The sequence below is a fragment of the Carcharodon carcharias genome, chromosome 26 (genome assembly GCF_017639515.1).
Source record: "Carcharodon carcharias isolate sCarCar2 chromosome 26, sCarCar2.pri, whole genome shotgun sequence".
Taxonomy (NCBI): domain Eukaryota; kingdom Metazoa; phylum Chordata; class Chondrichthyes; order Lamniformes; family Lamnidae; genus Carcharodon; species Carcharodon carcharias.
This window is the reverse complement of record NC_054492.1, coordinates 7,311,619-7,331,885: the sequence shown is the minus strand read 5'-3', so window position 1 is coordinate 7,331,885 and position 20,267 is coordinate 7,311,619. Positions and strand designations below refer to the sequence as shown.

The 20,267-nt window shown below is 44.3% G+C and overlaps 1 protein-coding gene across 7 annotated transcripts in view; it reads right to left on the bottom strand.

Moving 5' to 3' along the window:
- Positions 1-20,267, bottom strand: part of arnt2 (aryl-hydrocarbon receptor nuclear translocator 2) — a 355,307-nt gene that overhangs the window by 48,476 nt on the left and 286,564 nt on the right. For 5 of the 7 annotated variants that reach the window (XR_005941438.1, XR_005941437.1, XM_041174967.1 and 2 more), the window contains exon 16: positions 15,920-16,088. Coding sequence is in view for 4 of the 7 variants with exons in the window: in XM_041174967.1 (XP_041030901.1) it covers positions 15,920-16,088 (169 nt within the window). In the remaining 3 variants the exon portion in view is untranslated. The remainder of the gene's footprint in view (positions 1-15,919; positions 16,089-20,267) is intronic. The other 2 variants (XR_005941439.1, XM_041174968.1) reach the window with 1 other exon arrangement.

The window sequence follows — 20,267 nt, the reverse complement described above, 5'->3', positions numbered from 1 at the left end:
AGATTGACCTCAGTGGTAGGGAAACTTCTGGAAACTATAGTACGGAATAAAATCAATAATCACTTAGACAAGTGCAGAATAATTAAGGAAAGCCAGCATGGGTTCATCAAGGGAAAATCATGTTTAACTAAGTTGCTGGAGCTTTTTGAGGAGGTAACAGAGTGTTGATAAAGGAAACACTGTTGATGTTGTGTATATGAATTTTCAAAAGGCATGTGATATACGGCCACACAACAGACTTGTGAGCAAAATTTTAGGTCATGGGATAACAGAGAAAGTAGGCACTAGGATAAGAAATTGGCTGAGTGACAGGAAACAGAGTAGTGATAAATGGTTGTTTTACAGATTGGAGGAAAGTTTGTAGTGGAGTTCCTCAGGGGTCACTGTTGGGGGCCCTTGCTCTTCCTGATATATATTAATGATTGTGGTGTGCAGGGCATGATTTAAAAATTTGCAATGATACAAAGATTGGAAACGTTGTTAACTGTGATGGGGATAGTTTTGAACTTCAAAAGGACATAGACATGTTGGTGGATTGGGCAGACAAGGGCAGATGAAGTTCAATGCAGAGAAGTGTGAGGTGATTCATTTTGGCAGGAAATATATGGTGAGACAGTATAAGATGAAGGGAGAGTCTCTAAAGGAGGTGCAAGAACAGAGAGACCTTGGTGTATACGTATACAGGTTATTGAAGATGGCAGGGCATGTTGAGAGAGCAGTTAATAAAGCATATAATATCTTAGGCATTATTAATAGGAGCATTGAGTACAAGGGTAAGGAGGTCATGCTGAACTTGTATAAGACACTAGTTAGGCTTCATTTGGAGTACTGAGTCCAGTCTGGGCGCCATACTTGAGGAAGGATGTGAAGGCTTTGGAGACAGTACAGAGGAGATTCACAAGAATGATTCCAGGGATAAAGAACTGTAGCTATGAGGATAGATTGGAGAGGTTGGGGCTGGTTTCCTTGGAGAAAATAAGGCTGAGAGGAGACTTGATAGAGGTATTCGAGATCCTCAGGGGTATGGACAGGATAAGTAGTGAGTAACTGTTCCCACTCAAGAATTAAAGGACGCAGATTTAAAATAATTGGCAAAAGGAGTAAATGTGGTGTGAGGAAATTTTTTTTCACCCAGAGGGTGGTTGGAGTCTGGAACAAACTTCCTGAAAGGATGGTGGAGGCAGGTTCAATTGAGGTATTCAAAAAGGACTTGGATTGCTACCTGAAAGGACAGAATGTGCAGGGTTACGGGGATAAGGCAGGGGAATGGGACTAAATGGAATGCTCTTTCAGAGAGCCAGTGCAGACTCAGTGGGCCAAATGGCATCCTTCACTCTGCACTGTAAAGATACTGTGATACTGTGAACTCTATTTACTCACCTTAACTCCTTAATAAGGTTATTCCTCAATAACCTTACCCGACAAAAAATTATCAATCTGTTTTCAAAATTTCAACTGACCCCAGCATTCACAACATTTAGTTGGACAGTGTTCCAGATTTCCACTATCATTTGTGTGAAAAAAAATTCTGATTTAATTCCTAATAGGCCTAGCTTTAACTTTAAGATTGTTCCATGCTGTTCTGGATTCCACCATCAGAGCAAATAGGGTAGGTATTTGTACCTACCCTATTGAATTATTTTATCATTTTAAATGCTCCAAATAGATCACAACCCAACCATTTAAACTCAAGGAATATAAGCCACGATATTTGCAACCCATCCTCATAATTTAAGCCCATTATTATTCCGGTGAATTTACACAATACTCTCTCCAAGGCTAACATATCCTTCTTGAGCCTTGGTGCCCAAATTGAACGCAGTGTTCCAAAAGTGGCCTCAGCGATGTTCCACTTCTTTGGATTCCAGCTCTCTATAGCTAAAGACCAGCATTTCAATCAGCCATTTTGATTGCTTTTTGTATCTGTGCATAGTTTTTAATGACTCATGGGGTGTGATTTCAAAGGCATTTATGACCATCCCTAGTTGCCCTCGGGAAGTGAACGTTGACTCCCAAATGTTTTTGTTCCTCTATAGTTCCTGGTTTCTCACCATTTAGAATATACTCTGATTGAGAGCTCCAGAGGATATGAGTCTGAGGAAGATGTGAGGGTGTGTGTGAGAGTTGGTGTTATTGACCCTTGAGGTGTGAGATTCCTCCGGTTGTGTGATGGGTTTGTGAGTGTGAGAGTTGAGAGTGATAAGAAGAATGACTACTCATCCTGTAGCAGCACTGGATGGCTGTCCTCTTTTGCAGGGCACTGGCGCTGACCACCGCCTCTCGTGCTGGATTGGTGATGCAGCTGCCCATGCTGCAGCCAGGGCGGGTGTAGAGGCCATCATGGAGGGCCTCCACAGCATTCAAAAGGTGCTTGAGGAACGCATCGCTAAACCTAGGGGCTGCAGTCTTCTTGCCTTGCGGGGTCATATCTTCCGTGCAGCAGTTGTGGGCTCGAAGCACTGAGAGGTGTGCGCGCGGCTGGACTTTAAATATGGAGCCCAGTGTGATGAAGCAGTGAGGTGATGGTGTGGTGGGCAAATGTGAGCCTGCCCGCCATGGAAACGGCATGTTTCCTGCAAATGCATAATTAATGCAGCAGGTTTGGGATGACACGACGTGAAAAGCCACCATTGCGGTTGGAAGGTCATTTTACCCACCCATTACTGCATTTAGTACAAATCTGTGACTGCCCATAGTGTGAACTCATTTGCCATAGTTTTCACTTATCTGTACTTCCATTTGCAACTTCACGCTCCCAGCCTCATTGTTTACTGCCCTTCGTAACTTAAATCTGCAAAGCTGGAAAAACAACTCATTTTTTTCAGCCAAGCCGCTTATGAATATGGCGAAAAGTTAAGGCCCAAGAACAATTTTGCAAATTTGCAAGTCTAACAGTGTGAGACAAATTGACCAAGGTGAGTAGGTTGGAGAGTAGCCTGAATTTAGTTGAGTTCAAATCCCGAGAGTCATTCTGATTTTGTATAGTGCCCTGGCCAAGTTGTATCATGAATATTGTGTATTGTTATATCTTCTTGATATAAGAGATTCATTTAGAAGCAGTGCAGAAGAGAACATGTTTGATTGTAAGCGTCACAGGGGGGACTTGATAAGCAAGGGCTTTTCACCATAAAATGAAATGTCTTGTAAAGGACTTTGCAGTGGTCTTCAAGACTCTACAAGAGAAAAAGTAAACCTGAAACAAGATTTTCACATACACCAGCACTGAAGAATAACGGGACTCAGGTTCAAGGACATGAATTTGGGCAGGTGCAGGAAGTACTTCATTACACAGAGAACAATACACCACAGGAATGGGTTGGCAAGCACAGTGGTTCAGGTCAGGGTACTAGGTTCATATGAGAAACACAATGCTATAATGGGAATGCCAGAGTTGGCATTCTGCAACGATGCCATAAAATTAGCTGAAAGGTGTCCTTCATCGGAACCGAACATGCAAAGTGTTTTCCTGAACTCCTTCCTATATTTCTTTCCAGCTTCAAATGTCCTTTTGAACATGCCTTCAGTAACTCTTCTCCCAGCTTCTACTTGAAGTCTAACTACCTTTGCAAAGCAGCATGCAATAGTTTGCTATGTTAAAGATGCTATACCAGTAGATTATCTTCCAGAAGCAGAGTAGAATCAGTTAACAGTATTAAACTAAGCTTTTGTATGTTGTTCAGTTCGTTATCTGATGTTGTTCAAATTTCCGCAGGGATCGTTCCCTCCGGGACACCCAGGTCCACTCCTCCATCACCCCCTACACCTCAACCCCCTCCCACGGCATCTTCCCATGCAACCGCAGAAGGTGCAACGCCTGCCCCTTTATTTCCCCTCTCCTCACCGTCCAAGAGCCCAAACACTTCTTTCAAGTGAAACAGCACTTCACTTGCACTTCCTTCAATTTAGTCTACTGCATTCGCTGCTCCCAATGTGGTTTCCTCTACATTGGAGAGACCAAACGCAGACTGGGTGATCGCTTTGCAGAACACCTTCAGTCTGTCCGCAAGCATGACCCAGACCTCCCTGTCGCTTGCCATTTCAACACTCCACCCTGCTCTCATGCCCATATGTCCGTCCTTGGCCTGCTGCAATGCTCCAGCGAAGCTCAACGCAAACTGGAGGAACAGCACCTCATCTTCCAACTGGCACTTTACAGCCTTCCAGACTGAATATTGAGTTCAACAATTTTAGATCATGAACTCTCTCCTCCATCCCCACCTCCTAGCCGATCCCCTTTTTTCCAATAATTTATATAGATTTTTCTTTTCCCACCTATTTCCGTTATTTTTAAATGTATTTCCATCCATTGTTTTATCTCTTCCTTTTAGCCTATTTCGATCCCTTCCCCCAACCCCACCCCTACTAGGGCTATCTGTACCTTGCTCGTCCTGCTTTCTACCCTTAATGTCACCTATTAGCACATTCCTTAGATAATATCACCACCGTCAACGCCTCTTTGTCCTTTGTCCATGACATCTTTTGGCAATCTCCACCTATCACTGGCCCTCTATCCAGGTCTACCTGTCCCACCGCCCCCTCTTAAACCAGCTTATATTTCACCTCTTCTCTATTTTTCCTTAGTTCTGTTGAAGAGTCATACGGACTCGAAACGTTAACTGTGCTCCTCTCCGCAGAAGCTGTCAGACCTGCTGAGTGTTTCCAGGTATTTTTATTTTTGTTTTTGTTCAAATGCTTGTTGATCCATGATAAATGTATAGTAAAACTATTGTGTTATTATGATGCAACTGGCAGCAATCAACATCACTGCCCCCAGCTCGGTGAATTGCTGACCTCGTGCCACTGCCACTCAATACTACTGCAATCCTGTTTGACAAGAATTGCCGCTCAGCTTTATCAGACTTCCTCTGATCTTCAGCATTAACAAAATAAACATTTTAATAATTGACTTGTCTGTCTCTGTAGCTCAGTGAGCCAACTTGTTTGGCTGTTAACCAAAAGGTTGGTGGCTAGAACTCACCCTGGGACACAACTGATCAAAAAGCCTGCTATTTATGTAAGTCACTTAGATAAAAGAACAGAAGACTGTATACCCAAGTTTCCTGACAACACTAAATTAGGTGGCACAATAAGTATTGTAGACAGGAGCACAAAGTTGCAAAAGGACATTGATCAATTAGGTGTGGCCAAAACTGTAGCATATGGAATTTAATGTTTAGGAAGTGTGACATCATTCACTTGGGACTCAAGGAAGATAAGTTAAGAGTATTTTCTCAATCGTGAGAAAATAGGGACTGTAGAGGAGCAGGGAGATGTACAGAAATCACCAAAAGCTAGTGCACAGGTTAAAAAAGGTTAATGGGATGTCAATCTTTATTTCAATGAGGCTGGAATACAAAGGGGTGGAAGTTATGCTATGTTTGTATAAAGCTCTGGTTAGACTGCATTTCAAATGCCACGTATTGTTCTGGCACTGTACCTCAAAAAGAGTACACTAGCCTTTGAGGGGTGTAGCATAGATGCAGCAGAAGGGCTCAATTCGGGGGACAGGTTGCATAGCCTAGGCTTGTATTCCCTTGGATATTGGAATCTTGCTCTACTCAAACATCAGTAGCGCAGTTTCAATCAGTGGGTGGGAATCTGAAGGCTTTCAGATTAAATCTGAATCCTCTCTCCTGTCTTGTTCGTGTGTTGCATCAAACTCTTTGTCAAGTTCCTCAGTAAGGCTGCGGATATAAGGTGGTTGACAATCTTAAGCTGTAGAGGCACTCAGGTTGAACCTCCTACACATATACGATACGCCGTCTTCTGCTTGGATCCGCTGTTGGTGCGCAGGCTAATGGTCTCGGGAGCCAAGTAAATCACAGCAAGAGTAAGATCATGTCCTTTGGGAGTTGGACCAACCGACCCTTTGTCTCCTTCATGGTCAGGCCAGACCTGAAGGAACTGGGGATATGGTTCAGAGGGGCTGGGATGTGCACCAATAACTAGAAAGAGCACGTAGCCAAGATGAGGTAGAAACTCGGCATGTGGGAGTGACGCTTCCTCTCCATTGTGGTTAAGAACCTGGTCATCATGTACGAGGTGCTCTTGGTGTCGCTCTACGTAATACAGGTCTAGCCCATACCCATTCCTGTACCGTGGCAGTCACACATGCCATCTTCCGCTTTGTCAGGAGATCGAAAATAGACCATGTCCAGAGGGGCATGATATACAAGCCTCTAGATAAAGGGGACAAAAACATAACCAACGTTGCCCTCATCCTGATAGACAGCTTTGTGTACAGCTGCATTACACTGTGCATAGACCCTCAGTATGCAAACACCAAGGACAGAATTTTACAGCCCTGTTTCGGTGGGGATGGGGCTGTTATAAATCCCATTGACGACAACGGGAACGTAAAATCCCGCTGTCGTAAAATTCTGTCCCAAGTATCGCTACAGGCAGAGGTTCTAACAGCCCCCGATGTTGCGAAGGATGGGTCTGGCCACATTGCCGTGGGATGCTTTGCTCAGTTGGACCGTGTCATACCACCTGTCCCTTGTGGAAAAGATTGTTCAAAAATCTCAGTTGATCACATTAGGCAGTGGTTTGTAAGTAATGTCTTTGAGGCCCTCCAGTAAAGAAAATGGTGGATCCTGTTGGATGGTTCCTCGAGCATACTGTCAAAATCATTTGGTACAATGCCTCATTGCCAGAACTTTGAAACAAGCGCCAAGATGTAATTTGGCTGGTGGTGAGAAAGGCCCTCCCTGTCAGATCCTTTCTGCACTCCCCAAATTTTACTCTCTGCACACATTTTCCTCAAGGGGGCTGTGGCGTGAAAGCGACCATCGTCCACCACCTTCTGGAATATGCCTTTGCAGAGAAGGTCTGGAGAAAGGTGCCGTGCTTTTCTGTGAAGGCTCATCTCCAGCAGCTCTGTGACGCAGGGTTTTGTGCACTACGGGCTGTTCCCAGGGACGCTAACTGAGATAAACTGCTGCTGGAAGACCATCAACTTGGTGAAAGATGTTCTTTGGTCTGCCCAAAACGTGCTGATCTTCCAGTGCAACGAGTTGTCGTTGACTGAGTGTTGCAGACTAGCACATTACAAAGTCCAGGGCTATGTGCTGAAGGTTGCACTAAAACTTGGGCAGCTGCTGCAAAGGCACAATGAAGAAAGGCCACTGTCAGTAGTGATGAGATGGTAGAGGTAATGGACTGGTGGAAATTGGTAGGCAGGATATACTAGAAAAACTGGCTATGCTTAGAGTGGATAAATTGCCTGGTCTGGATGGCTTGCATCCCAGGTTGCTAAAGGAAGTGGGAATGAAGAGAGAGAGGAAGGCTGTGCCATAATCTTCCAATCTTCTCTTGATATGGGGGAGGTGCTAGAGGGTGGGAAAGTGGCAAATGTGACACTCTTAATCAAGAAAAGACATATGGACATTCTTAGTAACTACAGACTGGTCAGTCTAACATCAATTGGTTGGTAAGCTTTTTAGAAACAATAATCAGGGAAAAACTGAAAGGCACTTAGAGAGATTTGAGTTAATTAAGGAGAGCCAGGTAATGTTTGACTAATCTAACTGAATTTTTTTAACAAAGTAACAGAGAAAGTTAATAAAGGGAATGCAGAAGATGTTGTCCATATGGATTGCAAGAAAGGATTTGACAAAGTGTCACATAAAAGACTGGTTAACAAAATTGAGGGCTCATGAAATAGAGAGGTCAGTAAAAAAAATGATTTACGGACAGAAAACAGTAAGTCATGGTAAATGGCTGTTTATCCGACTGGAGGATGGTGGATAGTGGTGATCCCTAAGGGTAAGTGCCAGGACCACTGCTTTTCTGATATACTATAAATGACTTGGATATTGGGTCACAGAGTAAAATTTCAAAATTTGCTGATGATACTAAAACTTGGAGGTATGTTACTGTTCATAAACAGTTAGAATGATACCAATTGACTGCAACAGGACATGGACAGACTCGCATAATGGGCAGCCAAGTGCAGAGGGAATTTAATAGAGAATGGTGAGGTGATGCATTTTAGCAGAAGGGATAGGGAGAGGCAATATATGCTTAATGTCATAGTTCTAAAACGTGTGCAGGGACAGAAGCATTTGGGGGTTCATGTGCATAGATTTTTGAAAGTGACAGGAAACGTTGAAACAGTAGTTACCAAAACATATGGCAATCTTGGGCTTTATCAACAAAGGTATCGAGTAGAAAAGCAGATATTGCTTATATAAAGATATGGTTCAGGCCACAACTACAGTAGTGTGTTTAATTCTGGTCACCATACCTTAGGAAGGATGTCTTTGAGAGGGTGCAGAAGCTGGGGCTGTTCTTCTTGGGGCAAAGGAGGTTATGGGGAGATCTGATTGTGGTGCACAAAATTATAATAGGTTTAGAGAAGATAGACAAAGAAAAGCTGTTCCCATTAGCTGATGGTGCAAGGATTCGGTGACACAGATTTAAGATTTTGGGCAAGAGGTACAGGGACAATGGGAGGAATGCAGCAATTGTTAACTGCCTGCAACTTGCTGTCTACAAGGGTGGTGGAAATAGAGCTGATGGAAGGAAATTGGAGAGGCACTTGAGGGAAATAAACTTGCAGGTCTCTGGCGATAAAGTAGGGAATAGAGCTGATTGGATTGCTCAAGAGAGCTGTCAAGCTCATGAACTTGATAGGTTGAATGGCATCCTCTGCCTTAATGATTCAATGATTCATCAATGAGCGTTTATTTCATTTTATGGTCATTAGCTCCCACATGATATGGGGTTTTGTCATTGCGCTTATTGCTCTGTTTTAATTTCTCTCTTTCGCATCCCTCATTTCCCATTCTGTTAATTAGAAATTTGCTTAAGAATTGTTCGCAATACAGGTACAATTCAAGTAGAGAATGGTTTCTATAATAAATTTCACTCAATACTGTTACACTGTCTATATAATTACGCTACATCCAGCATGTACAATTGTGCATGAGTAATGCACATTACATTTGTACCCTTGTATCTGATTTCACAGAATCTCAGAATATTTACAGGGCAAAAGGAAGCCATTCAGCCTATCATGTCTGCACCAGCTCTCCGAATGAGCAATTTACTTAGTGCCATTCTCCCCATAACCCTGCACAGTCTTCCTTTTCAAATAACAGTCTAGTCCTCTTTTGAATCCCTTGATTGAACCTGCCTCCACAAGTCTCAGACAGTGCATCTCACACCTTAACCACTCACTGCACAAAACCTTTTTCTGATGACACTTTTGCTTCTTTTGCAAATTACTTTAACTCAGTGCCCAATCGTTCTTGATCCTTTCACGAGTGGGGACAGTTTCTCCCTATCTATTCTATCCAGACCCCTCATGATTTTGAATACCTCTATCAAATTTCCTCTCAGCCTTCTCTTCTCCAGGAAAATAGTCCTATCTCCTCCAATCAATCTACACAACTGAAATTCCTCATCCCTGGATCCATTCTCATAAATCCTTTCTGCGCTCTCTCCAAAGCCTTCACATCCTTCCTAAAGTGCAGCGCCCAGAACTGGAAAATTCCAGCTGAGGCCGAACTAGTATCTGATACAAGTTCAACATAAGCTCCTTACGCTTGTATTCTATACCCCTATTAATAAAGCCCAGGATACTATATGCTTTTTTAACCACTCTCTCAACCTGTCCTACTGCTTTCAATGATCTATGCACATATACACCCAGGTCCCTCTGCTCCTGCACCCCCTTTGGAATTGAACCCTTCATTTTATATTGTCTCTCCATGTTCTTCCTACCAAAATGAATCACTTCACATTTCTCCATATTGAACTTCATCTGGCACCTGGCCGGCTGTTCCAGCAAATTGTCTATGCCCTTCTGAAGTTCTGCACTATCATCCTCACAGTTGACAATGCTTTTAAGTCTCATACCGTCTGCAAATTTTGAATTTGCGCCCTGTACACCAAGGTCTGGGTCATTAATATATCAGGAAGGGCAAGGGTTCCAACACTGACCCCTGCAGAACTCCACGACAAATGTTTCTCCAGCCCAAAAAACATGTATTAAGCACCACTCTCTGTTTCCTGTCACTCAGCCAATTTCATATCCATGTTGCTGCTCCCTTTTATTCCATGAGCTATAACTTTGCCCACCAGCCTGCTGTGCGGTCCGGATATGCCTTTTGGAAGTCCATGCGCAGCACATCAAAAGCATTGCCCTCATCAATCTTCGCTGTCACCTCTTCAAAACACTCAAGTTAGATAAACACAATGTTCCCTTAAGAAATCCATGCTAGCTTTCCTTAATTAACCTGCATTTGGCTATTAATTTTGTCCCTAATTATTGCTTTCCCCACCACCAAAGTTGAACTGGCTGACCTGTAGTTGCTGGACTTATCTTTACAAACTTTCTTGAACAAGGGTGCAACGTTTGCAATTCTCTAGGCGTCTGCACCACCCCTGGGCCTAAGGAAGACTGGGAAATTATGGCCAGCGCCTCCGCGATTTCCATTCTCACTTCCCTCAGTGTGCTTGGATGCATCTAATCCAGCGCCTATCAATTTTAAATAGAGATAGCCTATCCAATTCCTCCTCCTTATCAATTTTAAACCCTTCTAGTGTCTGAATTACCTCCTTTCTCACCATGACCTGGGTAGCATCTTCTTCCTTGGTAGACAGATGCAAAATGTAACACAGCTCCAACAACACTCAAGAAGCTCGACACCATCTAAGACAAAGCAACCTGCTTGATTGGCACCCTGCCCACATACATTCACCCCCTCCACCACTGACAAATAGTGGCAACAGTGTGCTGCGCTGCAGGAACTCACCAAGACTCCTCAGACAGCACCATCCAAACCCACCACTGCTACCATCTAGAAAGACAAGAGTAGCCGATACATGGGAACACAACCACCTGCAAGTTCCCCTCCAAGCCGCAAACCATCCTGACTTAGAAATATCTGTCGGTTCCTTTACTGTCGCTGGGTCAAAATCCTGGAACTCTCTCCCTAACAGCACTGTGGTTGTACCTACACCACATGGACTGCAGCGGTTCAAGAAGGCAGCTCACCATCACCTTCTCAAGGGCAATTAGGGATGGGTAATAAATGCTGGCCTAGCCAGCGAAGTCCACATCCCATGAATGAATATAAAAAAAAATTCATTTACTACCTCAGCAATGCCCTCTGCCTCAATGTGTAAATCCCCTTTGTGGCCCCTAATTGGTCCTACTCCTCCTTTTATCACCCTTTTACTATTTATATGCCTATAGAGGACTTTGGGATTCTCTTTTATGCTCGTTGCCAAGGGGCATACATTGGCATGGAGGGCATGAAAAGACATAGGGGTTGCGTGGGGGGGGTGCATTGCTTGGCTTTAACGGATTCCCTCATGCAGACTATGGCTCATAACACCTCCAAGGTGCTGTGAATCACAACTTTTTGAAAACCTGACCCAACTCCATGAAAGTTGCAGAGGGCTAGGATGTGCCTATCCTGCAATGAGGCTGGCCAGGTTGGGAGTGCAGGGTTCTGGCTTGTGACCCGAACCAGACCACACCCTTAAAAGGCACTTTTAAAAATCAGAAACCTTAGAAATGGGGTCAGGAATCCTGAAATCAGGTTCTGGACACCATTTTTAAAGGTGCATGGAGTCTCCCCAACTCTGTGAAATTCCAGCCCAACATCACGTTATGCGTCTCAGTGTCATACTTTATTTTATAATACTCCTTTCATAATATAAGTGCCTTGGGAGGTTTCATTATGTTGAAGGTGATGTACAAGTTGTTGGTGTATATTTTCTGACTCAAAGGAAATCAGCTAGTTCTAAAAAATGATTGCTAATCATTTTTAAAATTCATTTACGGGATGTGGGCGTCACTGGCTGGGCCCAGCATTTATAGCCCACCCCTAATTGCCCTTGAGAAGGTGGTGGTGAGCTGCCTTCTTGAATCGCTGCAGTCCTTGTGGTGTAGGTACACCCACAGTGCTGTTAGGAAGGGAGTTCCAGCATTTTGAGCCACTGACAGTGAAGGAACGGCGATATATTTCCATGTCAGGATGGTAGGTGGCTTGGAGGGGAACTTCCAGGTGGTGGTGTTTCCATATATCTGCTGCCCTTGTCCTTCTAGATGGTAGAGGTCGTGGCTTTTGAATGTGCTGCCTAAGGAGCCTTGGTGAGTTTCTGCAGTGCATCTTGTAGATGGTACACACTGCTGCCATTGTTAGTCGGTGGTGGAGGGAGTGAATATATGTGGGCAGTGTCAAGCTCTACCATTACCACCAAGTCAGGGGATAAACCCTGGTTCAATGAAGGGTGCAGGAGGGCATGCCAGGAGAAGCACCAGGCATACCTAAAAATGAGGTGTCAGTCTGGTGAAGTTACAACACAGGACTACTTGCGTGCCAAACAGCATAAGCAGCAAATGATAGACAGAGATAAGTGATTCCACAACCAATGGATCAGATCCAAGCTCTGCAGTCCTGCCACATCCAATTGTGAATGGTGGTAGGCAATTAAACAACTCACTGGTGGAGACGGCTCCACAAATATCCCCACTCTCAATGATGAGGGAACCCAGCACATCAGTGCAAATGATAAGGCTGAAGCATTCGCAACAATCTTCAGCCATAAGTGCCAAGTGGATGATCCATCTCAGGCTCCTCGAGAGGTTCCCAGCATCACAGATGCCAGTCTTCAGCTAATACATAATCTATTCAAGTAGTATTAACACCTAAAACAGCCTAAGTTTTTAACAAGGAAATGTTCAGGACAGCAATGAGGATAAAGAGATTTTGGTGAAACCCATTACCATACAGGTTGGCCGAGACCTAAACAGAAACAGGAGTCAATTTCAGCATGTGTAAATATACAGCACAATCTATTACTCACCTGTGATGACTGACAGAAACAGAAAGTGATTCTACTGGCGTTCTTCTGTACAAAATGCATATTGAGTGTCTCCCTCAAGACACCAAAGATTCAAACATCAATGTATTGGAGTAGAACTGCAATTTGACTGCTTATATTAAATGCATAATTTGGCAATCTAAAATAAAATGTAAAATACTGACACAATACAATGGTCATAAGGCAGCAGAATGTAACATCAACTCCTGCGCAGCAGATTCCTGTTGTCAGGCATGTCCACACCACACAATAGCCATGCACGTCCAGAATGGGAGGGAGCACAGAATCTCTGGGCAACTTACATTAGGCTGCTCTTATACCTGGGATGAAATGTGTCTTAGCAGCTTTTCTAGCAGCAGAGCTTTTGGGACTGTCCTCCCAGCTTGGCAATAGAGAGCAACATGGAGAGACCAAAGGCATTTTTGATAAACAAATTAATGGCACAGGGAAAGAAAATAAAATGATTTATAATATTTGATTTACTGTAATTTGTGCCTTAAACTATACTTCATTTGACAATTCCGATATTTCCTAATTACTGTGATAATGATTTATCTGGAAAATCAACAATAAAATCCATATTAACTTTCATAATCATGGCATCCAAAGTTCCAAAAAAAGGAAAAATAAAAACAATAATGATCTTTTATGATTTTTTTGACACTGGTAACTTCAAGAATTTTCCATCATTTCCAAACCCAATATAAAAGCAAGTGAACAGGACACCAAGTAGAGCGCATACCTCTGCCATGCTGTATAACTCAATATTATTACAATTATGCAGCTCTTCCTTAAGGTTTCACCCTGCCTGGTTGATGCTCTGTAACTACAAAGCTGAAAAATAAATATCTTTATTAAGAGCTTCCATCTCATCGAGGAGGCTTCAGGTTAATCTACATCCAACAACCTGCCCTGAAAACTCTGCTCACATTTTGACAGCTATGACAAATTGCACCATAGCAGCTGAGACAATCCACAAAATTCTAAAACAATCAACAACATTCTAACTAGAACAACCCAAAACATTCTAAAAAAGAGGTCCATTTGCCCCATCTCCCAATGTTAAAAGATACTTTAAAAAAATTCCAGGATCTAGATCTTTGCCAAAAACTAATCAGCTCTTCCTTGGGCCATATCTTATTGGTGTACCAAGTTTAGTTGAAATGTGTCCATTAGTTTAAGACAAATGCACTAACAGGGTCAAAAACATTACCTCCGCCCACCTTTAGTGGTGGAGGTAACAAGTGCAGCCCACAGACAACCACTGAAGTGTTGAATTAGTCCATGAGAAAGAAAATGAAGGTGGTAGCATTGAGCTCAATATGGCCCCAGCAACCACTGGTGTAGAGATGGAACCTGGATTTTGAGAATAAAGAGAAGCTGACAATTTTTCTCTTCTTTATTTGATATGTTCTCCACATACTGACGATGTACCAAAATGCACAATCAAGGAAGAATGTGGAGCCTCTTTATAAAGGGGCTTGCATACTCTCTCCTGCAACACAGTACTGGCTGGTATCTAAAGAGACTAATGCAAGGTAAAGGGAGAGCTCTGTTAGCTGCATTATTCATGCCACTGATTGGTTTCATTGTGAAGAGGCATTTTTCATTATAATGGCTTTTTCATTTCATATTTCAACCTTTCTTTAAGGGGGACCTTCATAGAATCTGATAACACAGAAGGATGCCATTTAGCCCATTGTGTCTGTGCTTTGAAAGAGTTCACAATTGGTCCCACTCTCCTGTTCTTCACCATAGCTCTACATTTCTGTTTCCATTTTCAAGTATATGTAATTCCCTTTTGAAAGTTACAATTGAATTTACTTTCACCAGCCTTTCAGGCAATGCTTTCCCTTCTACACTACTTAGGCTGGGACTTCAGCCAGATTTATTGATATAATGAGAGAATAGTAAATATTCTAGGATGTTCTATAGAATATGTAAACCCACTAGCTACTTTTACTCACCATCCTCAAAAGTGCTAGTTGGTGATGACTTAATTAGACTGAAAAGGCTTCCCGCATCTAGAGATAATGAGGTAGATGAAGCACACGTTTATCTCTGTTTCCTAGCTTTTTTTTTCCTGGAACAGTTCACAAGCTTAAAGCCAGAGGGTCACTCCATATCAAGCATGGCTGACCAAAAGACTCTCCTGCTCTTACTGCTGCCACAGGCATGCTGGAAGGGTTTGCAGGTCTGGGAGCGTTGCAAACTCACCTTCCATGGCCATCAAGTCATGGAGTGGGACTTGATCATAAGATAATAATAATAATGAATAATAATAATGAGGTTATCTTCTTGAAACATATAAGATCCTGAGGGGTTTGTTAGATTGGATGATGAAAGGATGTTTCCCCTTGTGGGGAGGCTAGAACTAGGGGGCTCCCATTTAAGACGGAGATGAGGAAAATCTTTTTCAGTCAGAGGGTCATGAGTCTGTGGAACTCTGTCCCAGAAAGTGGTGGGGGCAGGGTCATTGAATATTTTTTAAGACAGGGGTAAATAGATTCTTGACTTTATAAGGGAATCAAAGGGAGTGGGGTTAGGACAGCAGAACTGAGACCACAATCAGATCAACCATGATCTTATTGAACGCTGGAGCAGGCTTGAGGGGTTGAGTGGACGATGCCTGCTTCTAATTTGTATGTTCGAACCTGGAGCTTCTGGCTCAGAGGCAGGGGTGCCCACTGCAACACAAGACCTTCTAGCTGGTGGTGGAATGGTAGAATTTCTCAGCACTAATGGCAGTGATCAAGTGGTAGCTTATTTTAGTGTAAAAATAATGAACATAAAAAATCTACAGCAAAAAGATATTGTGAAGCCAAGCTGAATCCCTTGGTGGGGTGGGGGGTGGGGGGGGGGGGGGTGGGTGGGGAGTGTGTGTGTGTGTGTGTGTGTGTGTGTGAAAGGTAAACCAGCATTTTGGGCTTGCTAATCATGAGGACAATGGCATCACATCAGAACAAGTTGACACTTTCCTCAGTCTCTACCCCAATTTATGGCCCATCTATGGTCAAACCTATTGGTCTGGGGAAAAAAATCATCCTGGTCACGATGAGGTTAGGTCCTTACTTACCAAAACCAGTGGATCGATTTGCCAGGCTGGTATAAGAAGGTCCTCCTGGAGAAGATGTAGACACAGGGCTGGAGAGGGGACTGAAAGTAGATGGATCCGCTGGGAATGTATGACTGGATCCCATGGCGAAAGATGGCGATTGAGCCTTACCGGATTGAGATGCAACTTGCTGAAAGAGATAACGATATTTTATAATGTGCGATTGCTTGAAGTCCAAATAGAAGTAATTCAAATAAAGCCCTCAATATGCAAATGTACCAAGTTTTAGTAGAATGCTGCTTTGAAAGCTTATTAAAGCGGAAAATGTCATACCAACAGGATGAAAAATGCTAACTAAACATATTAGAGTGAGGTTCATTAAGATGTAAAGAACACGCAAATATCGCTGGGGATTGAATCCCAACATTCGAACTGAATTCCCATGTTCTAACTTTAAAATAAAAAGTTTCAACATTCAAAATGAGCGTGAACAAGGCTGCTAATATTAGCACACAAGAATTTCAATCCCATACTTGTAACAGGCCACACTTTTCATAAACGTAGCATCAGTTTTGTGGCGCTAACCATTTTAAGTCATTTTACTTTACTAATAGAGAATCAGTGAGTGTCACTGTTCCAGGTCTGTGTTCCATCTAGCCATCAGAGACACTCAGAATTGTCTTTTTTGCCCCATATTTTCTTAGCCTACTATTTACTGCTATTTACGAATAAATCATTAATTTCCCAGTTCCTTTTGACTATAAGCATGCTCAGGTCTCACCTTTTGTTCTATATTTTCTCTCCCTAGCTCACAGGTGCTGAATTAAGAACATAAGAAAGAGGAGCAGCAGTATGTCATTAGGCTCCTTGAGCTTGCTCCCCCATTAAATAAGATCATGGCTGATCTGATCATGGCCTTAACTCCATTTTCCTGCCGGCCTCCTATAACCCTCGACTCCCTTGTAGATCAAAATCCATCCAACAGCCTTGAATAAATTCAATGACCCAGCCTCCACTGCTCTTTGAAAGGGTAAAGAATTCCGAAGATTAATGACCCTCGTGAATGAATACCTCATCTTCATCTTAAACGGGGGACCCCTTATTTTGAAGCTGTGTCCCCAAGTCTTAGGTTCCCCCAAGAGGGGAAATATCCTCTCAGCATTTACCCTGTGAAGCCTCCTCAGAATCTTACATGTTTCAGTAAGATAACCTCTCATTCTTCTAAACTCCAATGAGTATAGGCCACAACCTGCTCAACATTTCCTCATCCGTGGATCAACAGAGTGAAACTTCTCTGAATTGCCTCCAATGCAAATATATCCTGCCTTAAATAAGGAGACCAAAACTGTATACAGTACTCTAGTGAGGTCTCATCAACACCCTACTTTTATACTTCATTCCTTTGCAATACAAACCAAAATTTCATCTGTCTTCCATATCACTTGCTGTACCTAGATGCTAACTTTTTGCGATTCACATATAAGGACACTAAGATCCTTGTTAACCATAGCATTCAGCAGTCTCTCTCCATTTAAATAATGGGCCATAGCCTCCGACTAGTGTCGCTAAGTGCTGACCTGCAGGAATTAGAAGAAATGCCTACTTACCTGGTTTTGAAAATTACATTGACGCTTCCATTCACCGGAGCTGCTTGGGCCTGCATCGAAAGACTCCTCGCAGGGCCCCAGCGAAGTCGAGCTCCAGCATATCCTAGAGGCCACAACCCGTTGTTACAGCAGCAGCTGCTGTAAAACAGGTAAGTTTAAAGGGCCAGGGAAACTGACTGACCAGAAAGAAGGTAAGTGTATAGGATTTGGGGGGTGGGGGTGTTGTGGGGCGTGGGTTGGAGATCCGTGGGGTGGCGTCGGGGGTGTCTGGGTGCTCGGGAGGGGTAGGTCAGAGTTCAAGGTGGTGGGGGAGGGTCGGTGGTCAGAGGGTTATCGGTAGTCAGATGGGTGGGGGGGGTGTCGGTAGTCAGAGGAGTTGGGGGGGTCAGTAATCAGGGGGTGGGGGGGTATAGGCGGTGTTGGTGGTCAGAGGGGCGGGGGGTGGGGTTGTCGGTGGTTGGAGGGGTGGAGGTTATCAGTGGTCAGAGGGGTGGGCTTATCAGTGGTCAGAGGGGTGGGGTGTAGGGGGCTGTCGGTGGTCAGAAGGGCAGGGGGGTGGGGCTGTTGGTGGTTGGGGGGGTTATCAGTGGTCAGAGAGGTAGGGTGTAGGGGGTTGTCGGTGGTCGGGGGGGTTTATCGGTGGTCAAAGGGTTGGAGGGGTTATCGGTAGTCAGAGGGGTGGGGGGGGGGTGTCTGTAGTCAGAGGGGTGAGGGAGGTGTCTGTAGTCAGAGGGATGGGGGGCTTGTTGCTGGTCAGGGAGATGGGGCTGTCGCTGGTCAGAGGGGTGGGGAGAAGTCGGTGATCAGGGGGTTGGAGGGGGTGTCACTGGTCAGAGACATGGGGGATGTCGGTGGTCGGGGGTGGGGTGAAGGGGGTTGTCGGTGGTCAGGGGGTGTTGGTGGTCAAAGGGGGTGGGGGGGCTGTTGGTGTCGGGGGTGGGGAGGTGTCAGTGGTCAGGGCGGGTGTCAGCGGTGAGGCGTCAGTGGTGGAGCGGGTGGTTGTTGGTGGATAGGGGTTGTCAGGGATTGGGGGGGTGGGCAGTGTTGGAGGACGGCGGTTGAGGGTGGGGTGGGGAGTGTCAGCGGTCAGAGGGGGTCGGCTGTTGGGGGAGTCCTGAGGAGTCGGTCTGGGTCCTTACAACAGTTACCCAGAAGTTGGAAGAGGTTTTAATTCTTCTAACTTTTCTGGGTAACTATTGGTATAACTCCGGTGGAACCATCCGAAGTTTGCAATTTAAACTGCATTTTTGGATGATTCCCAGTGCAGTGTGATTGTCCAGAGGAAGGGTGCACTTCTGGGTAATTGTTGTGCAAGCCCTCACCTGGGAACTTCCCAGAGGGGTTCCCCAGTGCATCTTTGGGGTACCCCCTCAAATCCAACTCTGGGGAGCACGGGAGTTACAGGCCAATATTTTAGTTTTCCATTCTAACTACCGAAGTGGATAGCCTCACATTTTTCCACATTATACTCCATCTGCCAAATTTTTGCCCATTCACTTAACATATCAACATCCTTTTGCAGACTCTTTGGGCTCGATCTTTAGGTCGGCGATCAGGCCCCAGGTGGAACTCCTGACGTCACCCTGCGTCATCTCCATTTTCAGGTCGGCGGGGGTGCAGCCGAATCAGCTGTGCACCCGCTGAGCTGTCAACGGCCTACTGAGGCCATTTAAAAAGTCATTAACCTAATTAATGGATGTGCCCATCCAACCTTAAGGTTGGCGGGCAGGCTGGGAGCCCTGGCGGGCTTCAGAAAAAGCATGAAACCTCATCCGCGGGAGGGATGCGGTTTCATGAGGGTTTTAAAAAATTTAATAAATGCTTGAGTTGAAGTGATGGACATGTCCACACTCAAGTGACAGTGTCACGTGAGTGGACATGTCAGGGGAATTTTTTCAATGTTTACTTTCAAAGTTTTAATTCTGAGCCGATCTCCCTGAGACTACACTTAGCCTCAGGGAGATCAGTGTGCTCTTTCCCCCGCATGCGCAAAAGAGCGAATTCCTGGCTGAGGGAACCCCCACACCTCCGCCCGCACAGGGAATGCATAGGGCTTCCTGGCAGGCGTCACGCTGGGCGGGCCTTAATTGGCCCACCTACGTAAAATGGTGGCACACTCCCAATCAGGGGCACCGATCGGAGGCGTGCCTGCCCGTGCCCACTTCTGCACTTGCCCCCCGACAGAGGGAAAATTTTTCCCTTTGTATCCTCCTCAAAACTTGCTTTCCCACCCAACTTTGTATCATCAGCAAATTTGGCTACAATACAGTCGGTCCCTTCATCCAAGTATTAATATAGATTGTAAATAGTTGACGCCACAGCACTTATTCCTGTGGCACCCCACTAGTTACAGTTTTTCCAACCTGAAAAGTTACCCATTTATTTCAACTTTTTTTCCTGTTAATTAGTTAATCTTCTATTCACACTATTAGATTATGCCCTCTACCTAATTAGGCAATCCTCCATTCATGCTAATGGATGACCATGATCTTGTGTGGTAGCCTTTGTACAGTATCTTACCGAATACCTTTTGGAAATCCAAATACACTACATCTACTGGTCCCCCTTTATTTACTCTGCTGGTACCATCCTCAAAAGAACTCTAATAATTCTGTCAAACACAATTTCCCCTTCTTAAAATCATGTTTACTCGGCTTGATTGTATTATGATTTTTTTAAAAATGTGACTACTTCCTTCACAATGGATTCCAGCTTTTTCCCAATTACAGATGTTCGGCTAGCTGGCCTATAGCTTCCTACTT